The sequence below is a fragment of the Onychomys torridus genome, chromosome 15, assembly GCF_903995425.1.
Source record: "Onychomys torridus chromosome 15, mOncTor1.1, whole genome shotgun sequence".
In the NCBI taxonomy this organism is placed as follows: Eukaryota; Metazoa; Chordata; class Mammalia; order Rodentia; family Cricetidae; genus Onychomys; species Onychomys torridus.
In genome coordinates, this window is record NC_050457.1 from 24,459,554 (window position 1) to 24,484,716 (window position 25,163).

At 42.1% G+C, this 25,163-nt stretch overlaps 1 protein-coding gene across 1 annotated transcript; it reads right to left on the reverse strand.

Annotated features, from left to right (window-relative positions):
* Positions 1 to 295: 295 nt before the first annotated feature.
* On the reverse strand, positions 296 to 24,485 carry Slc30a5 (solute carrier family 30 member 5). Its single transcript, XM_036207230.1, has 16 exons — positions 24,177 to 24,485; positions 19,259 to 19,381; positions 16,389 to 16,455; positions 14,587 to 14,672; positions 13,613 to 13,700; positions 10,423 to 10,510; positions 9,666 to 9,742; positions 9,061 to 9,231; positions 7,811 to 8,099; positions 7,443 to 7,651; positions 6,778 to 6,935; positions 5,526 to 5,655; positions 4,407 to 4,632; positions 2,922 to 3,148; positions 1,338 to 1,466; positions 296 to 1,090 (listed from the first exon to the last, which is right to left on the reverse strand). The coding sequence occupies exons 1-16, from the start codon at positions 24,251 to 24,253 to the stop codon at positions 920 to 922; spliced, it is 2,316 nt and encodes a 771-aa protein (XP_036063123.1). The 5' UTR covers positions 24,254 to 24,485; the 3' UTR covers positions 296 to 919.
* Between the last annotated feature and the right edge of the window lie 678 nt (positions 24,486 to 25,163).

Genomic DNA, 25,163 nt, shown 5'->3' on the forward strand with positions numbered 1-25,163 from the left:
AATCTTGAAAGAAACTACGGTTATTTCTTACATGTGTACATTTCCCAGACATTAGAAAACTGTTATAACCACAGATGGAGAACGCAACGCCGAACTGGCAATCATGTTCCTGTTGCACACCTGCGGGGCAAGGGGCAGGAAGAGTTGGGATTGAGGGGCAGCAGCCTGAGAGTGTCCTGGGAGACCAGATGCATACAAGACACAGATGTTCTACTTCAGAAGCGCAAGAGAGCAGTGAGCAACATGACACAGTGCAGTCTACGTTCTTTACCCTAATCAATGACTCATCTGCAAATACTACCAAAATAAAAAAGATTTATTTAACGGAGTGGTTAAGTCTTGTAATACATCAAGAACTATGTTATAGTTCTCTATTCTCATTGTTTATCTCAAATCAGTGGTTTAAATTTCTTTTGAATAATTTACATTTCAAGTGGAAATACAGCTTTACTTAATGGACTTAAGTTATAATTAGAAACCAGTTTTATATACAGAAAATCCATAAATATAGAATTTTATTCCCATTTTGTCCTTCAGATATGCAAAAAATCGACTAAAAACTTCATCTGGGTCTTTGTAATAAACATGTAAATACATATTTACAGTGGAGTTGCTTTCTGATAGAAAGTAAATGCACAGAAAAAATTTTGGTCTTCACCAGAATCCATCATTATGTGTCCACTTCTGAAGATGATGTGATACAAATACATCATGTTCATTCATATTTAAGATTCTTATATACATAATTCAAACAGTAACAAATAGTTTTCTTGTACAATTAATGCTTCATTCTGCATTTCAATTTTCTTTAAAAAAGACTCCTCAATCCAACAGTGGGAACTTTAAAAGGTTTTGTACAATTATGTACAACTTCCATTCTGTCTGTAAATTCTGCCATTCACCTCCACAAGGGCACATGTCACATGATGTAAGTACCATCTTTGCAATATTTCATGGACTCCATTTGCTTTGTCATGGCCAGAACATCATGAAACCCAGTACTTAGGCCAGACATATGTTGAAAGTATGCCTCCTTTTCCACTTGGATTGTTAAGTTGTTTACTCCAGCATCTTTAAGTATTCCTGTAACCTGTCAAAAAATTCAGAAAATTAAAGAACTTAGAATAATGTAGTTAGTACATTTCTTCTTGAGACAGGGTTTTGAGATGCTGGCCTGGAACTCTTGGAGTTCTGCCTGCTTCCTCGTCCTTGAGTGTTGGGATTAAAGGCAAGCACCATCATGTCCAGCAAGATTGATAATTTAAGAGAGTAAAAATGACTACTAAGCCATATAGTGTATAAAATTTTATAAATGAATTATCATAAGCAAAAATTACCTGCTGTACAATTCTTTGTTCCAGCACATCAGAGGTCACCTGTATATGGATTGTTCCTGCTATAATATTGGCAGAGTGGCGCCAGAAATGGGGGTCTCGGTATGATATTAATCCTTCAATTTTCTGTATCTGTGAAGTAAGCGGAGAGGTGGTATAAATGATTTTTATAAAGTATGTACAGATTACTTGATCTAGGAATCATGGTGAGGTCAGAGAAATAAAAAGGATACAGACAGTTTGTAATGAGCTGTTCAAGACATAGAGAACCTATTTCTAAACATCAACTGAGCATATTTACTGATACGTGCACATACACACGGTTACAAAGAAAATGGATTTAAAAGATAGCCCCAGTTTTCAACAACAGAGGGTTGGCTGAATTATCAACTACAGAAAACTGGCTCAATAAATGTAATATTGCATTAACATTAAAATGCATAAATGTAAAAAAACCCAAAACAAACAAAAAACCGCATAAATGTAGCTGGGCGTGGTGGTGCATGCCTTTAATCCCAGCACTCAGGAGGCAGAGGCAGGTGGATCTCTGTGAGTTCAAGGACAGCCAGGGCTATTACACAAAGAAACTCAGTCTTGGAAACACCCCTCCCCCTAAAAATGCATAAATGTTTCTTCAATATATTAAGTGGGGAAAGCTTATCAAACATTTTTTTGTTATTTCAATTTTTAAAGTATTTTTGTTTTTCTTTTATATGTATGGGTGTTTTGCCTGCATGTGGTATTCAGAGGCCAGAAGAGGGTGTTGGAACCTCTGAAACTGAAGTTACACAGACCATTGGGAGCAGCCATGTGGATGCTGGGAATTGAATCAGGGTCCACTGGAAAAGCAGCCAGTGCTCTTAACTGCTGAGCCATCTTTCCAGTCCCGTGAAGTTTTTTTTGTTGTTAATAACTTAATTTTATTTCATGTGCATTTATGTTTTGTCTGCATGTATATCTATGTGAAGGTGTCAGATCCTCTAAAACTGAAGGGAAGATTCATCTCCCTAGCTTCCTGCCTCTTTTTTTTTAAAACAGCTTCGTGTAGCTCAAGATAGCCTGGAACTTCTAACTCCTCCCTCAAGTGCTGGGACCACATCTTCCACCATTCCCTGCTCATGTATGTTAAATAATACTGAAAAAGAGACAAAAAGAAGCCAAAACCAAAATTCTGACAAGACAGCTGAACTGAGACCCTCCGAGTCTTTCCATTTCTTTTGTTCCTGACTGTGTTCTGTCTCCCTCTTTTTTCCTTCTCCCTCTCCTCCCTCCCCCTTTCCTGTAGACTGGTTGAATTCAGAGTCTGGATATGCAGGCATGTACTCTATCACTGGACTGTATATATCCTCAGCTCTTTATATTTTCTGACAGTCTCAGTTAAGTTACCCAGGCCGGCCTTAATGATCATCTTACCACGCTCTCCAGGGCAACCGAGGTTACAAACTAAGCCACTAAGCCCCAATCTATTTTACTTATGTTCTAGAAGCTAAACTGTGTATGTTCATTTACATCTTGCTTATTACTTGTTAGAGCAATTTATTCAACTTTAAGTGCTCTTTTTAAAGGACAAAGTAGTGGGGAAATTACCTTTTCTAAAGCAATATGTAGTTCTTTTTCACATTCAGGTGGTAGTCTCAGAAGTAAGACTTGACAGGCGTCTTTAATCAGTGGGATAACACTGAGAAATATTAACACAGCGATAAAAAGAGAACACAGGGGATCGGCAATAAACCATCCAAACTGCTCTATAAGAACTGTGGAAACAATCACACCAATGCTGCCCAGTGTGTCTGCCAAAACATGGAGAAATACACCTACAAATAAAATGTTAAGGACAAAGCGATGAGAGTTCATCTAGTTTAGCTCTTTCACCCCTTCTAACAGTACTGCTGACCCTGTCAGTACCAGCATCTTGCTAGCGGCTGGCCCTTCACAGTGCCTGAAGCATGGGTACTGTCAAGGAATGAGTACAGACACCAGACACGGAAGGGAGAATGCAGGCAAGGATGACACAGTGCTTGTCTGTGAAGGCTTCCAAAAACCATCCTTGAAGCAAGTTTGCTTTTCTTCCCCCTGCACTCAGGGCCTTTCACGTGGTGGCAAGAGCTCTACTGATGAGCACCCCCCCCCCCTTTTTTTTTTAAATTTTATCTCTTGCCAGGCATGGTGGCTCACACCTTTAATCCCAGCACTCAAGAGGAAAAGGTAAGGCAGGTCTTTGAGAGTTCCAGGACAGCCAGAGCTACATAGTAAGACATAGTCTTTAAAAAATACATATGTAGGCTGGGCGGTGGTGGCGCACGCCTATAATCCTGGTACTTGGGAGGCAGAGGCAGGTGGATCTCTGTGAGTTCAAGGCCAGCCTGGTCTATAGAGTGAGTTCCAGGAAAGGCGCAAAACTACAACAGAGAAACCCTGTCTGGAACCACCCCCCCAAAAAAAACTCCCCCAAACACAAAACATATGTATTTTAAAGCTATCTTATGTTACACAGTAAGACCTTGCCTTTAAAAAAGTAATATAACTAGTTAAAAAAAAAACTTGAGTGTTTTTAGTGCCGGGCAGTGGTGGCACAAGCCTTCAATCCGAGCACTTGTGGGGGCGGAAGCTGGTAGAGTTTACAATTCACAAAGTGAGCTCCAGAACTGTCTGGGCTACACAGAGAAACCCTGTCTCAAACCCCCTCCCTACCTGCCCCAATCCACCCAAAACAAAACAAACAAACAAAACCCCCACCAAACAACCAAACACAAAAACAAAACAAAACTGAGTATTTTTTTCCCCCTGAGACAGGGTCATATATATATTAAAGACTATAACTACAACAATCTATTTAAACATGGACATTTATGCACAGTGTATTTCCTGTTTTGCCACGTGCGGCTTGTCCTTGTGAGTGTCCACAGCTTGAACTTGTGAGAACTTTACCCGGTGACCTGTCCTAACCCTCAGAGTGTAAACTGTCGGGGCTCATTACTGGCGTATTTCCCCAGGTCCCCCACCTCTAGAGCGGTGACAGCAGAAGTCCAGCATTCAGTAAGAACACGGAGCCAGGACTCCCTATGGACTCACCCCTCATGTTTGCGTTCATGCCTCCGCCTGTGAAGCCGTGGCTGTGGCCGTGGTGGCTGTGGCCGTGGTGGCTGTGGCCGTGGTCGCTGTGACCGTGGTCGCTGTGTCCATGGCCGTGGTCAGAGGAGTGGCAGTTTCCTGGAGAAGTGCCATGGCCGTGGCTATGGGCGTGGCTAAAGGCACAGATCCCGATAAGGTTGACGATCAGCCCTCCAATGGAGACTGGCTAGCAGAGAGGAGAAAGGCCAGCTTTAATGGAACCTCAGAAAACAAAGCTGCTGCTTAGAAGTTATCACATAGCTGTCTATCTTTCTACTTACAGCTTAGAAACTTCAGAGTAAACTTCATTAAGTTCCCTGAGTAAAACATTTTGGTAGGGCCACACTAGTGGAAGCCCATGAACTGTGGACTGGTGGCTGTGGAGCCCCCATGGGACTGGACTAGGCCCTCTGGATACGGAAGACCGTTGTTTGGCTCGAACTGTTTGGGGGACACCCAGGCAGGGGGATCGGGATCTGTCCCTGGTCTAGGGCCAGGCTTCTGGAACCCAGTGCCTGTGGTGTGACACCTTGGTGCAGTGGGAAGGGGCTTGGACCTGCCTAGGCTCAGTGAGCTGGGCTCTGCTGACTCCCCATGGGAAACCTTGATTTGGGGGATGCAATGTGATAAAACAGATAGGGTCCTCTTGACTATCTCTGAAGTGCTGGGATTAAAGGCATGCATCACCATAGCCTGCTTAAAAATGACTTAAAACTTTAGGATTTATTTAAGAAATTTTTTATTTAATATAACATGGTAAAGTAGTTAACCAAAAATCACAGAAAATGATGCTGGGCAGTGGAGGTACACTCCTTTAATCCCAGCACTTGGGAGGCAGAGGCAGGTGGATCTCTGTGAGTTCAAGGCCAGCCTGATTTACAGAGTGAAATGCAGGACAGCCAGGGCTGTTTAAAAAAAGCCTGTCTCCATAAAGCAAACATACAAACACAGAGGATGAAACAAAAGGGGCCAATGTAGTAGGATGGACACTCTGTTGATTTAAACAGAATGGAGCAGCAGCTAGGGCAGCAGCTACAACTAGTTAAGCCTAGGTGTGGAACAGCTGAGAAAGAGACTTACTGTCAACATGTTTGTGTCTAGTTCAGGAGGATCAATCAGTCTAGCCACTGACTCCATAAACACAAAGAAGGCTATCACTATCAGGAAAAGTCCATTAATAAATCCAGAGAGGATTTCTATTCGGCCATACCTGAAATCACAGAATACTTTTTAGAAAAGAAAAACCAGTACTTTAAAAATATAAACATTGTAAACTTGTAATAGTAAGTGAGGGAACAAGTCCAGGTTTTCACACTACTAAGTAAATAATAATGTAAGACTATCAAAACTTAAAAATATTATTTATGTTCAAAAGTCATTCCAAACATATATTTATTGAAATTTTGTATATACAAAGCCCTTCTTACAAAAAGCCTTGTCTAATTTTGTAGCAACAAATAATCTCTCCCTCTCTAAATTTCTGATGTGTTCCACATCTCTTATGGCTCGCATTCTGTTCTGTACCAAAATTATTTGTGTATTTGGTTTATTCACTTTTCAACTGGGTCTGAAGAGAAAGCTCAGAAGTTATGAGCACTTGGTGCTTTTGCAGAGGACCCAAGTTTGATTCCCAGAACCCACACAGTAGCTGAAAACTGTCTGTAAGTCCAGTTCCACAGCATCTGACTGCTTCTTCTGGCCTCTGTGGGCATCAGGCATGCATATGGTACACACATATACAAGTAGCCAAACACTCAACACACACACACTCACACACACACACACACACACACACACACACACACACACTCACACACATGAATTCCAAAATATAAGCAATCAATAAGGGGTGGGTTTATTTAAAGTAGGTTTTTTTACCCAACTTGAGACAGGGTTTCTTTGACTTAACTGCGTGTGCCACCACCACCCAGCTAGCGTAAGTCTTACTAAAACACCTTGTATGAAAAAGAGATTTTGACATTTGAACTATTTGGCACAATGGGAGGATATTTTCATATACTCACTTCAAATTTTAAATATCTTTTTAACAAAAAGATGTGAATGGCTATGAATATTTCATGCCCTCAAAGAAACATGTTGAATAGAAACACAAATGATTTAGGTGGTATTTTTTCCTCTTTGCTTCTAAACAGGTGTGTTAGGAAGAATAATACTGAGCTGACTGCCATTCAGTATTAATCATTTCCCATTACCTTCAAAGGAAATAAAAGTGACTATTTGACATTATCTCTACTGGAAGTAGTATCATTTTGTCTCTGAAATGGACTCTGCATGGCACCAAAGAAACCAAGTGCTCTGATAGCATACCTACCCATAGGAGAAAATCCGGGTTGCTTTCCATCGACTCATCAGGGCAGCAAAGAGGCCCATGACCAAAGCTGAGCAGTCAAAGAGCATGTGGAATCCATCTGAGATCAGGCCTAGACTATTGGTTAACACGCCATAGAACAGCTCCACAAAGGTAAAAAGCTAAAAGGTTTAAAACATGATGGGAGAAGCATGTTGAGGATACATTACAACAGGGAATTATGAGATTTTTATCATAAGAATTTAACCTTTAATCACCCAAACTGTCTTTGAAGATGTGTCTAAAACTCTACCTAACTGCCACTTACACTGGAAACTGTATTTCATCAGAAATGAAGATATCAGACACATCCACTTTATAAACTAGAAGGCACTGTTCGATTTGCATGTCTATGGGCAAGGCCAGCATCAGTGGTATGCACTGACATCCAACTGAAGAGACAACTCCACCTCTTACAAGCTACTGTAGCAGTGATTGAAAACTGCATACTAAACCAGTATTTCCACAACACTGCAAGACTGTTTGCCTCATCTGATAGGACCCTTGCTACTAATAAGAAAAAAAATGTAAATTTTAGCCAGAAACCTTCAAAGTACTAAAATTATACATCCCGTCAAAATAAGAACATTGTGCTTAAAAAATATACCAGTAATATTTAAAACTCTTACCAGATTCAAGCACAAGAAGTAAAAGATCTGCCTAGAGTCACTCTCCTCCAGAATCTGTTTTAGTGATTCCTTAATGAACCTAGGGACAGACTGAGAGCTATGCTGCAAGGCATCGCCCATGAAGTGATAGAGTGGTGCTCCTTCAGGAGAATAGCCAATAAGGGTACCTTTCTGGCCTCTTTTAGAGGGAGAGGACAGGATGTTGGCCGCTACAAAGAGAAAAAAGAGAACATCACACAAGTTTTGCACGTTTAAGCCAACAACATGGCCACTGTTAGCACATACTAACCCACGTCTAAACTGAAGGCTCAGACAGCAGAAACCACAGAAACAGATGAATGAAGATAGAAGCAAGGGCAAATGCTTACACAAAATGAAGAAGACAGCACTCACTACCACTCCTCCGGACAAGACATGCTCTGTGCTCCCCTGGTGGGCTGCTCTGTTGACAGCCCGGAGTTGGTCTGTTATTGGATGTGTCCAGAAATTTCCAAACAGGAGAGCACTAATAAAAATAGGAAAGGATCCATAGCGGGCACACTTGGAAACATCCATTTTGATGGAACAAAGGGAATCCATGTAGAAATCCAGGATCATGACAAAAAAGATAACCGTGGTGAAAGGCACGATGAGAGAGAGCCAAGACTCAACTTTACTCTAGAAACAGAAACAAACAGCACAGCAAAGGTCAGTATTCCACAGGGTTGAAAAAGCTCAGATTTCACAAGATGTTTCTGTTAGTCATCTTATACACAAACAAATACTCATGACTCAGTATCATGTGTGGTGGTATTGTGTTCCCCACAAGATTGTGCACCCTAATAAATTTATCTGGGGTCAGAGAACAGACAACCACTAGAACAGAGCCAGAAATGGTGGCTGGAAAATGGGTCAGAGCAAGCCACAGCAGAAGTTGGGCAGCGGTGGTACACGCCTTTAATCCCAGCACTTGGGAGGCAGAGCTAGACGGACCTCTGAGTTCAAGGCCATTTTAGAAACAGCTAGGCATGGTGACACACGCCTTTAATCCCAGAAATCCAATCTTTAATCCCAGGGAGTGGGGGCAGAAAGAGAAAGGTATATAAGGCATGAAAACCAGGCAACAGAGTTAGTTAAACATTTTGGCTGGTTAAGCATTCAGGCTTTGGAGCAGCACAGTTCAGCTGAGATTCTGGATGAGGACTCAGAAGCTTGCAGTCAGAGGAAATAAGACCAGCTGAGGAACTGGAGAGGTGAGGAAACTGTGGCTTGTTCTGCTTCTCTGATTTTCCAGCATTCACCCCAATAACTGGCCTCAGATTTGATTTTATTAATAAGAACTTTTAAGATTCCTGCTATAATCATGCACAAAATGCCAACATGTAAGAGTCACAAAATATTTGTACACTTCCCTAGTATTCTCCGGGGCACTAACAACAAAACCCACTCCTGTCTAATTTTATAAACACTAAGGAGCTAAAATCTTTGAGATCAAGACTACTGAGTTTTCTTCACGAATTCCTTTGGGCCATAGGAATGTGAAGTCTATGCAAATGTAACAGTACTGACTTACATTTTTAAAGAAAAAGCGAGGCTAATTTAAGCCACTTTCAACCTCAAATAAATTTTTCACTCTTACCTCAGTTGTCACCGAAAGAACAATCACCCATGGGCACAAGAGAAACACAGAAACAAGCTGGGACAAGGCCTGAAGGCGTTTAGGTCCACCAACATCCATAGAAAGCTTTTTGGAAGCTGTATGAAAACCAACTTTACAACATAAAGCCAGCACCAGCAAGAGTACTCCACCCTACAAGCCAAATGAGAAATGTCTCATTAAAAACCTATACACTATCGCATGTAAAACTCCATAAAGATTTATAAATTTACAAAATTTTGAGACCATCTCTCCAGGCCCGAGATAAATTAGTTTAAATATATTTTTGGGCAGTACTGATGATGTAGCCCAGGCTGGCCTTAAATTGGAGATTCTCTTACCTCAGCCTCCTCAGTGCTAAGAGTAAAGGCATGTACTAAGTACAAATGAAAATAAGAATTATAATTCTGTGGTGGCATATATATGCCTAAAGGTAGAGGTAGGAGAATCAAGAGTTCAAAGTCATCCTTGGCTACATATCAAGTTCTAGGATAGCCTGGGCTATCTCCTACCTCCTGTTTCCTACCCCCCAAAGTTACAGATGCTGTGACCTTTCAATCCTATTTGTAACAAAGAGCAGAACATACCTTGTGATCTGCCACACCTAAGAAGGCAATGGCTGTATAAAGCATGTGAGTCAGAGCACTGTCATGATGTCCTTCAGCTAAAGAAACCCGAGTAAAGGAAAAGACTTAAAATCTCAGCTCCCAAAGCCAAAGTTCTGTTGAAAGTTTAGCTACTTTAGTTTGTTTTGAAGACAAACTAGTCTGGGTATGCCAATTCAACTACCCTTAGTAACATGGTACTTTTGAAAACAAAACAATTCAGTTTAATGTATCAGAAGCAATCTGGAGCTTTTTCTGCCCCCACCTCAGTGTAACAAAGTAAACTGTTATTCGTTTACTAATGACCAGGGAAACATGTACTTTGAACACTGCAGAACAGAGTAGACAAAGGTATATGGCTGGAAAAGAGTAAGCCAGGTCATCGAGTAGAGAGGAGACACTCTTGACTAGAGAGCTGGGTTCAAGAAGGAGTATAGACTGAGCTGCCAAGAGTGATTCTGGGTAAGCCAGTAAAAACTAGGCAAAGGAATGTAACGTTGTCTTCTAGCATCAGGACATTCTAAAAATATGAACACTGTAGAAAAATTCTGAGGATATCCTACAATATTCAACCTGGAATAATTTTACTATGTATTTGATAGTGATTAATGAGGTCAACATGAAATCAATGAAAGTGCCTCTCGTGACCGATGAGTTTACTTGTTTCCTCCTTCCCCATTTGGCCAGCTTTTGTTTTTCTCCCAGACTTTGGTAACTCCAGTCTAGAGCAAAAGGATACGGTGTTCAGCCATCTTAGCCATGAGATCATCATTGTCGAAAAGCAATAAGCAGATCACAGCAATAATGAAAAAAGCAGCCCCCCTTGTCTGAAAGAGAAGAAATATACAAAGCTTTGCTTTTTTGGCTTTTTTAAAAGGTTAATTCTTAGAATGATAACCACACAAATGCTAGAGGAAAAGGTTTTTTTTTTCCCTTTTATTTTTCTGAGACATGATCTCACTATGCAGCCAAGGCTGGTCTTGTACTCACAATCCTCCTGCCTCAGCCACCTGAGTGCTAGGTGACAGGCATGTACCACCAAGCATGGTTTGACAAGATGTTTAACAAAATCCATCAACATTTAGTGAAAATAACACTTGACATTACCATCTTTACCTAAGTTTATAGAATAATAAATAGTAAGCAACAGATATAAATTCTGCAGAGTATTTTTAGAGCATTTAAGACATATAATGTTAGCAATGCATGTCCTTCTAAATGTGACAAGACATATTAATATGAACAAACTATTAATGTTTATAGACAAAGCTTCTTAATTTTTGGTTGAAAAGCCCTAAGTAGCAAAGGAACAACAATTAGTAGAGTTGTATCGTAACTGTAACATTTAAGAAACAGAACCGTCTAGCTAGTGTTCCTCTAGGGAGAAAGGTCCACGATGCCATGCTGAGAGGACTAAGTCATCCCCATGACAGTGAACGGAGCATGTTGAAGATGTGTATGGTGTGTGTGTGTGCGCGCCAACTGTCAGGAAGCCATTTGCTTCGTCATTTCTATTGCTCTCCACTGGTTTAAACAGTTTGTTTTTTTTTAACTATGTGCACATGTGTGAGAATTGTACATATAAACGTAGGTGTCCTCAGAGACAAGAAGAGGGTGTCACATCCTCAGGAGTTGGAGTTACAAGCAGTTGTAAGCCACCCAGAGGGGTTGCTGGAAACCAACTCCAGTCCTCTTACCCACCGAGCAATCTTTATCCCCCTCACCTATTTTCTGAGATAGGGTTTCTCAATGATCCTGAAGTTGGCTGCTTTGACTAGGTGGGCTAGCCTGCCTACCCCAGGACCTACCTGTCTCTACCATATAACAATGGGGTTATAGGCATACACAGCCAGGCCTTTTTTTTAGCCGAGGATCGAACCCAGGGCCTTGTGCTTGCTAGGCAAGCGCTCTACCACTGAGCTAAATCCCCAACCCAAAGGGATTCTTTTTTTTTTTTTTTTTTTTGAGACAGGGTTTCTCTGTGTAGCTTTGTACCTTTCCTGGAACTTGCTTTAGAGACCAGGCTGGCCTCAAACTCAGAGATCCACCTGCCTCTGCCTCCTGAGTGCTGGGATTAAAGGCGTGCGCCATCATCACCCAGCTTCCTGACAAACTTTTTATGTTGTCATTGCAGGAGAAGGACTTGGATAAAAGAAAGTTATAGAGAAAATATATAAGCCTAGTTTATAGAAATATTTCGGAGTGTTAGATATAAAAACCTCATATTCTTACTGTAATTTGTTATCTGGAAACTTACAAGTATTTCTATGTAATATTTACACTTACATGTACTATCTCATACATTTACATATAGGAATATCATGTATATACTTAGTAATGGAACTATAATACCTCCAGAAATAAAAATTCTAAATGAAGATATTAGTCTATTCATTATATGATTATCATTGCACTTGATAAATTCTTAGTGTGGTGGCATTATGGCCAAAGGCAACATACATAAAAAAAACAAGCTGGGTGGTGGCGGCGCCCGCCTTTCATCCCAGCATTCAGGAGGCAGAGGCAGGCGGATCTCTGTGAGTTCGAGGCCAGCCTGGTCTACAGAGCGAGATCCAGGAAAGGTGCAAAGCTACACAGAAAAACGCTGTCTTGAAAAACCAAAAAAACTATCTACAGAATTAAAATTTTCCTTCCCCCTTTCTCTATTGCCCTTTCTTTTTGTTTTTAAAGACAGTCTCACTATGTAGTACAGGCTAGCCTCAAAGTCTCTCATTTTTGTTAAAATTATACTTACTGTGTGTGGGGAGAGGAAGGCAGGTGCCGTGGAATCAGAAGACCTTGCAGTACCATGTGTAGGAGTATTCGAATTTGGTAGAATGGAAACAGCGTAGTGCTAGCTCTAACGTTTGGACGGTAGTCAGACAGCTCATTTTTCAAAAGTCAGTAATACTTAAATTACTTCTGATGAATAGGGATGACTAGTGGTAAAACACTGGGTACTGAACAGTACTGTTCAGTAGACCAAACAGCAAGCTCACAGGCTTGTCCTACAAATGTAAGAATAAGGCAGAGAGGGCTATGGGCACCACATGAAGGAGGTCTTTGCCGGTGATATGTCAGCTCCTCACCTTGGTTGTTGAGGTGCTTACCCAATCACGTGAAACACTACTAAGACCTGAATAAAGGATTATAGCTGCTATGGAATAATCCTGTGCACTGTGAATATGTATTACTCTCATTGGTTAATGAAAAGCTGAAGGGCTAGTAGCTGGAGAGGAAGTTAAGTGGGAAGCCAAATGGAGAATGAGGGGAAGGAGGGCGGAGTCAGGGTAGTCGATAGGAGACAGAGGGAGCAAGACACAGGTAAAGTCATGAGCAACGTGGCAAAACATAGATTAACAGAAATGGGTTAATTAAAATGTAAGTTAGCTAGTAACTGAGCTATTGGCTGAGTATTTGTTTTTTTTGTTTTTTGTTTTGGTTTTTCGAGACAGGGTTTCTCTGTAGCGTTGGAGCCTGTCTTGGACTAACTCTGTAGACCAGGCTGGCCTTGAACTCAGAGATCCAGCTGCCTCTGCCTCCCGAGTGCTGGGATTACAGGCGTGCGCCACCACTGCCCGGCGAGTATTTGTAATTGATACAAACCTGTGAGTGATTACTAGAGAGCAGCTGCAGGATGGGAAAACTCAACCTACATATATCATGAATTATACTAATATCAACCTCTAAGGTTCCTTGGGAAAAACTGACTAGAAAGTACATCTCTGTACTATTTTTACAACTTCCTAAGAAACTATAATCACATCAAAATGAAATAAGAACAGAAAAATGTTTTTGTAAGAAAAATGTTAAGTTAGCATTAAGTCTCTTCATTATTATACATGGTAAAAGATATCATTTGTTTTTGCTTTGAACAATGTTTAACACCCGCACTTTTAATTTCTAGGTAACAACGGTGGAAACCCTACCTTTGCTGGTCCTCCTCCGGAGCTGGTGAACAAAACACTGAGCAGTGAGATGATAACAATGTCACTGTGCTCAAACAGCAGCAAAGTCCTACAAAACAAAACACCGCTCAGGATTGCATCTGACCTTTTCCAGGAGGCATGAACTCAGAGTACGAGAAAAGAAACGCCCTTGGTTTCACAAAACATGAGAAAAGTACATATGGACAATTCCCTTGGAAGATATTTTGGTATTAACTGCCTTAGAAAGAATGAGGCTATGAATATCTAGCAATAGTAATCTTCAATCTTAGAATTATGTATTTAACGAATACTGTATTTTGAAAATACAAGGGCTGGAGAGATGGCTCAATGGGTAAGAGCACTGATTGTTGTACCCAACTGGCCCTATGCAGAGATCACAGATCTAAGAGGAAACGAAGAGGCAGCCTATTGCACCCCCCCCCCCCCCCCCCGGCACACCCCTGTAGTCTCATGACCACACACTACTCTGAGGCCTGACTTTCCGAGGGTTGTGTGCAGGGTTACGAGGAGAGCGAGCACTTTAAGACTCTCATCTTTATTGTTTATTTCATTCCCCATTTCAGATGTTTTAGCTTCTCTGAAATTTTTTTGGATTCTAACGAATAAAATATCTATGCTAGATCATTAACAACTATATTAATGGTATTTTAGAACTACTCTATAGACTAAACCTGTTCTTCTATGTTGAAATGTATTCAATGCTATAAAGTGACGGAAACAATTGAGCAAGTAAATCTTTGATGTAAAAAAGGGAACAAGGGCCAGGGAGATGGCTCTGTGAGCAAAGCCATTTGCTGCCAAGCCTGACCCCCAAGACCCACATGGTGGATGGAGGGGGCTGCCTCCTGCCAGTCCTCTGACCTTCACATATGTGCACACACAAATTCGGGAAAGGAAGTACAGGACAAATAGAGAAACGTAAACGAAGAGTGAAAATACGTATCTTTATTTACCTTAGTGGTCCACAAAGGGTAAGGCCAAAAAACCACAAAAGTGATAGGATGCATCCGGCGACCGCATGTTTAAATATTTTGATCCACTATAGATAGGTACAAAAAGGGCAAACTTCAGTCATATCCATTTTCTGGTAAGTATCCCATGCTTAAATAAAACCTGCACATGGTGGAACATGCCTATGATTTCTACACTCAGGACACAGAGGCAGGCAGACCTCCGGTTTCAGGCCAACCTGGTCTACACAGTGAGTTCCAGGTTGCTCAAGACAAACACAGTGAGACCCCGTCTCAAGACAGGAACCAAACCAAACCCACAGGGAAAAGATGACAATGATAGAGCCAAAAGGTTAAATAATCGCATACCACATAGTTTAACATTAAATAATAGAAAATGCCCAAAATCCTCTGATTAGCTAGACTCACTTTCATTATCTATAATCTCATCTGTTAAGTTTTCTTTTTGGCTGTTTTTCTTTTTTTTTTGGAGAGTCTTACTATGTAGCTTTGGCTGGCCTCAAACTTACAGAGATCCATCATTCTTTGCTTTCCGAGACCTGGCTGTCAGGGCTTAAATCTTTTTTCTTTGCAGTACAATTTTCCATTTTTTAAAAAATTAGTTTTCTAAGAATAATGATTGAGTTTTTTTGAGACAAGATCTCACTGTGCAGCTCAGGCTGTCCTTGAACTCATACTGGTTTTCCTGTTTCTGATTCCATGGATGACTTGAGTACATGTGTATACAATCATTTTGACTTTCCATGAGGAATTTTTTTTCCCCCGAGACAGGGTTCTCTGTGTAGTTTTGGTGCCTTTCCTGGAACTCACTTGGTAGCCCAGGCTGGCCTCGAACTCACAGAGATCCTCCTGCCTCTGCCTCCTGAGTGCTGGGATTACAGGCGTGCACCACCACCACCACCCTGCTGCCATGAAGAATTTTTAAGCTGTAGTTATTTGGCAGAGTTAAAAAGATTAACTATATTTTAAAAATGTCTTGATCTCTACAACAGAAGTACTTCAACTTGCCAGGCTGAGAATACGGTAGCGGACCCTAACCACGACATGAAAGAGACACGCAGTAGAGCATAAGTGCTCCTCCCAGTGAGGCTTCTGTAGGAGACAAGCACAATGAGGAGCTTTCCTGGCATGAAGCCATCTGAAGGGAATTCCAAAGATGACCAGGGTGATACACTGCATATGTACTGCATGCTCACACGGGAGGTACAATTAAAAAACCTATGTATAAATTAATTTATTCCTCACAAATATATGTAGAACAACATTGTTACCTCTACTTTATAAACAAGGAAAATTAAGGCAAAAGAAGTCATGTAAGAGTACATGACATGAATATGGCTCATTTTAGGGGTCTCACTTCCAACTCCTGCACACATCTATTCCCCAGTGACACTCTAGGCTCTTGGGCGTGACTCCATGTCTGACTTGTGTATCTTTCTGAATAAGGAGACTGTGTTAAAGACACCCCTCTAAAATCTGTCCCCTTTTCTACATTTGAAACTATTCCATTACACTGAGATTTTAGAGTTCACTGTTGGAGCCTCAATTTTACTGGGAATGGTGGTGTGGGCAATAGCAGCACTTGAGGAAGTAGAGGCAAAATGATCAGGAGTGCAACGTCATCCCTGGCCACATCACAAGTCTGAGGCCAGAATGGGCTATGGGAGATCCTGTCGCAAAACAAACAACAAACAAGTAAGTCTAGTAATTTAAAAAATAGCACTTTATTCTGGACTACTGAAAGCAAAGCTGTTAGGAGAAAAATGATTCTGTTGACAACTTACCTGATGTTTTGTAATAGTTTTCCCAGAAGAAAAAGGTTTTTGAAACAAAACCATAAAAAATGCAGTCCTGTAAACATTGAAAGAGAAACATATTAACATTAAATGTGAGGTGTAGTTTTAACAAATACACTAGAACTGGAAACATGCTATCCTCTAGAGCAGAGCTTTTAAAACTCCTTCTGGGGATGGAGAGATGGCTCAGTGGTTAAGAGCAGTGACTGCTCTTACAGAGGTCCTGAGTTCAATTCCCATCGACCACATGGTGGCTCACAACCATGTGTAGTGAGTGAGATCTGGTGCCCTCTTCTGTATACATAATAAATAAATCTTAAAACAAAAAAAAGAAAAACTTTTTGCGTGTGGCCTCTTTCTTTCTTTCTTTCTTTCTTCCTCTCTCTCTCTCTCTCTCTCCCTCTCTCTTTCTTTCTTTTTTTTTTTGTTTTTGAGCTGAGGACTGAACCCAGGGCCTTGCGCTTGCTAGGCAAGCACGCTACCACTGAGCTAAATCCCCAATCCCAATAGCCTCTTTCTATTCAACATATTTTTATGCTATTGTGATATATAGGTATATAAAATATATACGCAAATTAAACATTTAATGCTAACAAATCATAAAAAATTTTATCCTTAAAAATATATCTTAAATTCTCTGCTGTACATAGTTTTACTATTAGAGGTTAAAGCAAATTTGCATACTAATGAGATGGATGTGTTTACAATCCTTAGATACACTAATTTGATACAAACATGTTGAAGAAGGACACTAGGAAAATACAAAGTCTTTGCTTTCTGTAATTAAACCATTAAGTTTCTCTAAGAGTAGGAAATTTTGTTTATAATGTAAAAACACTAATTCAGAACCTAAGAGTGTGAATCAAGGTGATTCAGAAGTATTCTTTGGAACTGCGTGGCAAGACGACTTGCTATATGCAGAACCAAGACTGCAGCTCTGTCAGGCTACAGAAGCTCCTCAGATTAATTATGCAATTGATGCTGAATTAATTTTAGTTGCCAAATTTTTCATGACTATCACATTTAAAGAAACTTTGCTCCAGACTGGGTGTGGCATCTTACACCTTTACTCCCAGCACTTGGGAGGCAGAGGCAGGTGGGTCTCTGAGTTCAAGGACAGCTAAGGATACACAGAGACCTACTTCAAGTGACATAAAACAACACAAGTGTAGTAGAGACTGCCATTATAGTGATGAGGCTTTTATGGCAAAAATCTGGAACTTCCCTGGTAACTGTCTTCAGAACTAGTTCATAAACCAGAGAAGCGGTAATGAGTGTCAAGACTGAGGCAGGATCTCATGATGCAGTCCAGGCTGATTTTGAACTTGTGATTCTCTAGCCTGGGTCTTCTTTTTTTTTTTTTTTTGGTTTTTCGAGACAGGGTTTCTTTGTGTAACTTTGTGCCTTTCCTGGAACTCGCTTTGGAGACCAGGCTGGCCTCGAACTCACAAAGATCCGCCTGCTTCTGCCTCCCGAGTACTGGGATTAAAGGCGTGCGCTACCAAAGCCTGGATCTTCTAAGTGGTGGGATTACTGGCATGAGCCACTATGCTTAGCTTTAATACTGTTAATACCTTCAAACAGCACAAGTAACTCATCTTCTCTTATGTGCAACAGTAATGTAACAGCAACATGTCTCTATCTTTTTACTACGTTATATGAAAATGCGTAACTCTCATTTATTTAATTTATAAACTGTATGGCCTATGGCAGGCTTCTCACTAGCTAGCTCTTTCATCTTAAATAAACCCATTTCTTTTCCTTTCTTTTGGTTTTTCGAGACAGAGTTTCTCTGTGTAGCTTTGCACCTTTCCTAGAACTCGCTTTGTAGACCAGGCTGGCCTTGAACTCACAGAGATCTGCCTGGCTCTGCCTCCTGAGTGCTGGGATTAAAGGCATGTGCCACCACCACCGCCCTGCAAATTAACCCATTTCTATTAGTCGATGTTTTGCCACATGGCCGTGGCGTTACCAGTCTGCTGGAATCTTGCTTCTCGTTTGGCGGTGGCTGGCATCTCTCCCCTCTCCTTTCTTCTCTCCCTATATCTGCTTGGATTTCCCACCTGCCTCTAAGCTGCCTTGTCATAGGCCAATGCAAAAATGCTTAACTCTTTTAGTCAAGAATTTATTTCCTAAATTTCCAAATTACACTCAAGTGTCTTTAATAAGACTTTTACTAACATACAGGGGAGTTACTATTAATCTCAAAGTCCAAAAATCTCTATTTAGGAAGACTACTGTACACAAACTATACAGTTTATAGAACACGAGGATGGGTTATGTAGGGAACACAGCACAGCATGATTTAGCTTGAAAACATGGAATGTCTGTGCTGAGACAAGCCATAGATAACATTAAAAAAAAAAAAGGATTTATTTATTTATTATGTATACAGTATTCTGCCTGCATGTGTCCCTGCAGGCCAGAAGAGGGCACCAGATCTCATTACAGATGGTTGTGAGCCATCATGTGGGTGCTGGGAATTGAACTCAGGACCTCTGGAAGAGCAGTCGGTGCTCTTAACCGCTGAGCCATCTCTCCAGCCCAAATCATCTCCTTTTACTTTGTTTTATTTTTGAGACAGAGTCTCACTGTGTAACTGGAGCTGGTCTCCAATTCATGATCCTCCTGACTCAACTTCCCCAGTGTTGAGATTACAGTCTGCTAAAATAACCCTTTTCTGATGGGTCTCTACTTCCATCTTACATAAGTAAGCTTCTATTTAAAGAAAAACATTATCAAATGTTGTCAGAAGGAATAAACTTCACAGGTCATGTGGTAAGATTTCTTAAAGACATTCAGTCTGAACAGGATATTCAGAGAAATAAGAAACATTTTAAGGCTCTCTCCATACTCACCCCAGTTTTAATATAAAAATAAACTGAACAATGTGAACAGCTTTTAGGAGATCATATGACTCAAAAAGTCCCACAGCCTTCAAACATTTGGTTAAACATAGTAACACAATGTATTTTGTTAATCTGAAAAATAAACAGAAACAATTTTTAATATAACTGAAATCACAGGATTGTTGTAATCTTGCTTTTTTCCTTAATATATTAAGTACGGAAGGGCATTAAAAAAAACATGGAAATACACACAAACACACATAAAAATGATAAAAACCTTTCCCAAACAACTCATCGTCCACATGTCAACTACTGTTTATATTTTGGTACATATACTCTTGGCATATTTCAATACATAATAACGTCATATGTAATGTAATATTAAGGCAGGTGGGGTAGGACATGCCTGTAATGAGTTACTTGGGAAGATGGGTAGAAGGATTCCTTCCTTCCTTCTTTTCTCTTCTTTCTCCTCCCTTCCCTTCTCCCTCCTCTTTTGACACAGGGTTTCACTATGTAGCCCTGGCTGGCCTGGAACTCACCACATAGACCAAGCTGCCCATGGACTCACAAAGTGTGTTTATGACCAGCACAGTGTTTATGACCAGCACAGGCAACTTAGTGAGACCTGATCTTTAAAGAACAAACAAGAGGCTGAGGATGTAGCTCAGTGGTAGAATGATTGCCCACACTGTGGGAGGTCCTAGGTTCAATTCCCAGTGTCCCTTAACCCCCACAGACAATGCAGTCTAGCAAAATTAACGGAATAATTTGAAATCTGCTTAGGAGAGTTACAAAAACAAAACAGAAGTGATGTTCTATATGTGAAGAGACTAGGAGATCACAACACAGAAAGAGACATCTGTTCCTCCTCTGTCCTGCTAAATGACTGCATTGGTTGTAGTTGAAGTCAAGTGACTAGACCCAGAATCCTGAAGGAGGGCTGGACATCCTTCACAAAGGCAGCAGGAAGCTGCAAAGTGGGGGCGGGAGGGCCTTCCACAATTCTTCCAGGAAGTTAGGCCCTGGACTGCTGGCTCCGTCTGGAAAAATATTCCACGCTCACTTTGTATGTGCTGGATGCTACAGACCCATGGGGCCCAGGGAGACCTGGCAGGGTAGCTTCAGGTACAGCCTCACTTCTTCCTCTTGACAGGGAAAGAAGTGCCTTGAACTGTTCTACTTTAAAGGATCCCCACTCCCTCATTTGAGACAGAGTCTTAGTACGTAGTTGAGACTGGTCTCAAAACTCACGACCCTCTGGCATCATACCTAACTTACCTAAAACTTATATTTTTAGCTAAACCCAAAGTATATAAAAGTAATTTTAAAAATTTTTGCTAAAGATGCTATGCTGCACCCATTTTATATGTCAGAGTATGAAAGTTAATATACTATAAGCAACAGAAGGGAAGAGACATAAGGAATTTGTCTCAGGGGGTATCATTGTGGGCTCTCTGGTTTCTTTTATGTGAGAGAATCCCTATTTGTTAAGACTGTTCAGGCTCATGCTTCAACAAAATAACCAAGACACTGAACACAGGCTAGCACTCTGCCCTCAAGGAGCTCCAGGTCTCCAGAGACTAGGGGAACGGACAAACCCATGCCACCAAGTGTATTGACACAAGGTTCTAAAAGATGTGGAAGCAACTAACTCTAGAGGACTGAAAGGTGTCTCCACATTTTAGATAGATGTGCACGGAAGCTCAGACAGGAAGTAAGAGAGGGAAGGCTACGCCAGAGTAGAGCAGCATATGCAAAATGTGAGTGTTGGAAAGGAGACCTTGAAGATCCCACTGTATTCAAGTTTACTTCAGTCTAGTGATTGTTCAGTTTAATTTAGTTTAGTGATAGATCACCTATGACTGAAATCAAGGAAAAGGCAAATTATACTTAACATACTTTACATAGATTATGGATTTATAAATGACTTCTGTATAAATACTAAAAGTTTCAAAAATTGGTACCTGAATGATACAGAGCATGTAAAATACTCATTGATATTATACTAGTATTAGTAAACAAACTTTATTTTCATACACACATGCATGCACAGCACCCCAGAGGTTAACAATGTTAATTCCTGAATAGCTGATTTTTGGAAAGGTTTTAAACCATTTCTAAGTTTCTCCTCACAGGTAACCAATTTAGATACAGCTTTACAAACCTTTTCCTTTTCATCTCTGTGTGTAAGCAAATAATATTTTACGCACATTTGCAATCGTACACCTATTCTGACACTGGACTCTTTTACACAATATACTCTTTAGATTTTTCTGCTACGATTATCAAATTAGGGAAATTATTTCCACATTTTAAACATCGGATTGATTTAAAAAATTTCCCTTTATTACATATGTTTACTTTACTATTATTATTTGTGTAAGAATGTGTGCGCATGTGAGCATGCACAGTCAGTCATATGTAGGTCAGAGAACATGTAGGAGTTGGTTCTCCAGGGGGGTCAAACACAGGTTATCAGCCTTGGTAGCAAGGATCTATACCTGCTGAGCCATCCTGCCAGCTCCTAAATTCTTTGATTTTTAAAGTTCCAGTTAATAAATCTTTCTGCTAGTCATCTCTGCAACACTAGCTAAGGCTAAGTAACCACATCAAACCACTGCAGCTCATGTTAAGGGAAATGACTAGGGGAGAAGGTGGGGATGGGAGAAGAGGGAGGTTCTTATAAAGGCCACCGAGCCTCAGGGCAATGCAGGGGCATTCAATCCAGCTCCCAACTTAGAAACCACTAGTGGCTATTAAGTGATCTCATTAAATATAACTGGTCTTCTCTGTGGTTGCTGTTTCTTCGGTTCTCTAAACTTGCATTATTAAAACTGGAAATGGGTTTACAAACACTTGGACTCTGCTCACTGCCGCCACTCACAGCTCTGTAGATAAAAAAAAAAAAAATGGAGGAGAGCATAAACATTTACATGTATAAAAACTAAAACACTAAAGTAAGCTGAGTGGTGGCGCACGCCTTTAATCCCAGCTCTCAGGAGGCAGAGGCAGGAGGAGCTCTGTGAGTTTGAGGCCAGCCTGGGCTACAGAGCTACAGAGCTAGTTCCAGGACAGCCAAGGCTACCCAGTGAAACCTTGTCTCGAAAACCCAAAAATAAATAGATAAATAAACAAACAAACACAAGAGGGCTGGGAAGATGGTGCAGTGGGTAAGAGCACTTGCTATGTAAGCATGAGAGCCTGAGTTTGAATCCCCAGCATCTAGATAAAAGCCAGGGTGCTAATCAATCACTGCCCTGTAGAGACAGGAGGATGGATGAGGCTTGCTGGTTGCCAGGCTAGCTCCAGGTTCTACGAGAGACCTTGTCTCAAGAGAAGAAGGTAGTTGATAGAGCAGGATACCTAAAGACATAACACACACCTATATACAAACAAAGCAGCATGCTGGCCAAGCAGTGTCTATGCCTGTAATCCTAGCACTTATGAGGCTGAAGGAGGAAGTGGCCGGTCTGGACACCATAGCATGGTATCTTGTCTCAAAAAGAAATATGATGCATAATAATAATACTAGTGCAACTCACTGAACACATAGTCAAGTATCCAAAGGCCTGAGCAGAAGGCATGCATAATACAGGAGGTCTGAAACAATGATTCCCAGGTCATTCATTAGCTGTGTGCCTTTAGGCAACTCAATTTCCTGACCTACCAAGGATACCAATATACCGTTTGTAGGGCAGTTGTAAAAATTAAAGGGAGGTGTTTACTAAGAGTCTTTGGGGCATGGGAAGTGCTCAGCAAACACTGGCTGTGACCACAACGCTGGCTGTGACCACCAAAGAGTTCATGAAGCCACAACAGAAACCTTTATTCGAAACATTTGCGAACCCAGGCATAAAAATAGCCACAATGGAAAGAGCTGATAAATTCTGTTGCAGTTAATGACCAGTTCTTGAACATACAAAAAAACTCCGGCAACCTGAAAATTCGGCCAGTCCCGAGTCAAAATTTAAATTCTGCAACAGACTACAAAAGTGCGACTCTGCTAAGCAAACACCACAGGTAAGCTGGCAAAGGGTGTTTGCCAATCCATACCAGTAGCCCCGTGCGCATTTAGCTCTTATGGGTCACTGGTTAACAACGTGACGTGCTATAAATGAGTTGCTCAAAATACACAGAAAGCCAAATGTATGCTACAAACCCCGCAGCTGGTTTGAATTCACTCCGCATATGGTGTTCTTTTCACAAATAAAAGTTAGCTGGTAACTCTGTAACTACGTTCTAAGAACATTATCAAAAACACTCGCTAAATCTCAGAGTACAGACTGATAATTAGAAAAACCGAGTCTCGTTAAGAACGAAGGTTAGTAAATACCAGTTTGAACGAAACTGCTGGGATGCAGTTTATGTATCTCTAACACTACCTCAGAACTTGGCCAGGAAGGACACAACTGGCTAGTGCCACTCACTTACTCAGTCCTAGCCGTTAGGCTAGAGGGACGGTAAGGAATTTTCACTTCATGAGTTCCTACACCGTATGACTTTAGGGGGAGGAGGCAACACACATTTCGTACTACTAAAATAAGCCCTCCACTCCTCCCGACAAAAACACGGCAAAGAAAACTCGAGCACAGAGCTGCGCTTCTGCTGCGCTGAACACCCAAGTTCATCATGGGCTTGTACTTTGGATTCTTCGCGCGAGGGACGGTGACACCTTCCGCATATCCACTCGGGGAGGCGTGGGAGAGGGTAAGGTGCCCCGCGATCCCGTGGCTGGGAGGAAGGAACATCCACGATCGTTTCTCTGGGGGCTGGAAACTGGCAGGCGCTGCGCCCCGAGCCCAGCCAGACGCCCGCCCGCCCGCTCGCCCGCCGGGGGATCTCAAGCCACAGACCGTAGAGGCAGCCGGCGGGGCCCGAGCCAGGCGGGGGCAGCCTGTCCGCACCGCCGCGGCTCGCTCCTTACCGGGCACTGGGCACGTCCACCGGCCCGAGGCCGCCGCCGGGCCCGGCCCGCGCGTCCCCGCCGTACTTCTCCTCCATGCCGGCTCAGGAGCCGCCGCTGCCCGCGCCGCGGGCTCTCCTCATGTCTCGCCGGCGCGGCGGAAGCGCGGGCGCAGGCGCGTCACTCCCCCATGTCAGCGGCGCGCCGCGTCCCCGCAAGCCCAGCAGTCCCCGCCGCTGGCCCGGGCTCGGCAGGCAGGCACACGCGCGCTGGGCGGGACCAGGCCGCGGGCTGTTCCGGTCGCGCCGGTCTCCGGAGGTAGGACGGGCAGGGACGTTGCCAGGCCACGTCATCCGGCCCAGCAGCCCTCACTCCCGGGGGAGTGACCAATCGTGCGCCTGCGCGCCGGTGGACACGTGTCTTCCCTCCGGCCGCAGGCTCCTCCCACCGCAGAGAAGGCTCCAATCGCCCCGCCCCTCTCCCTCCTAGTGTTTCCTAGAGACGCCCTGGGCGCCCTTCCCCGTCCCGGCAGCGCCACCTAAGGTCCATCTCGGGTACAGCGGGTTCTGGCTGTGCGTGGTTGGAAGGGGCCGTCCCTTAGAAAAGGCACATTGTAACTCAACAGAGCTTGACACTTTTAGCCAAACGTTTGTGTTAGGGTTCTTCTTTTTTCAGACAGCCTCACTCTGCAGCCCAGGTTGGCCTAGAACTCAGCATGGAGCTCAGGCTAGCCTCCAACATTCTGCAATGTCTTGTTTCATACACCCGAGTACTGAATTTACAGGTGTCAGCCACGTCTAGGCGCTGCTAACTAACTCAAAGTATGTGTGAAGTCCATCAACTTTTTTTTTAAATGATGAGAAGGCTAAACGTCTTTTAAAGTGCCTGTGAACCGCCCCCACTCCGAAAACCCCCTCTATTTTTGGATCTCTCTTGATACTATAACATAGAATGGGGGGAGAGGGGACAGGATGGGCTGGGAGGATATGTCTAAAAGATGGAGAAAGG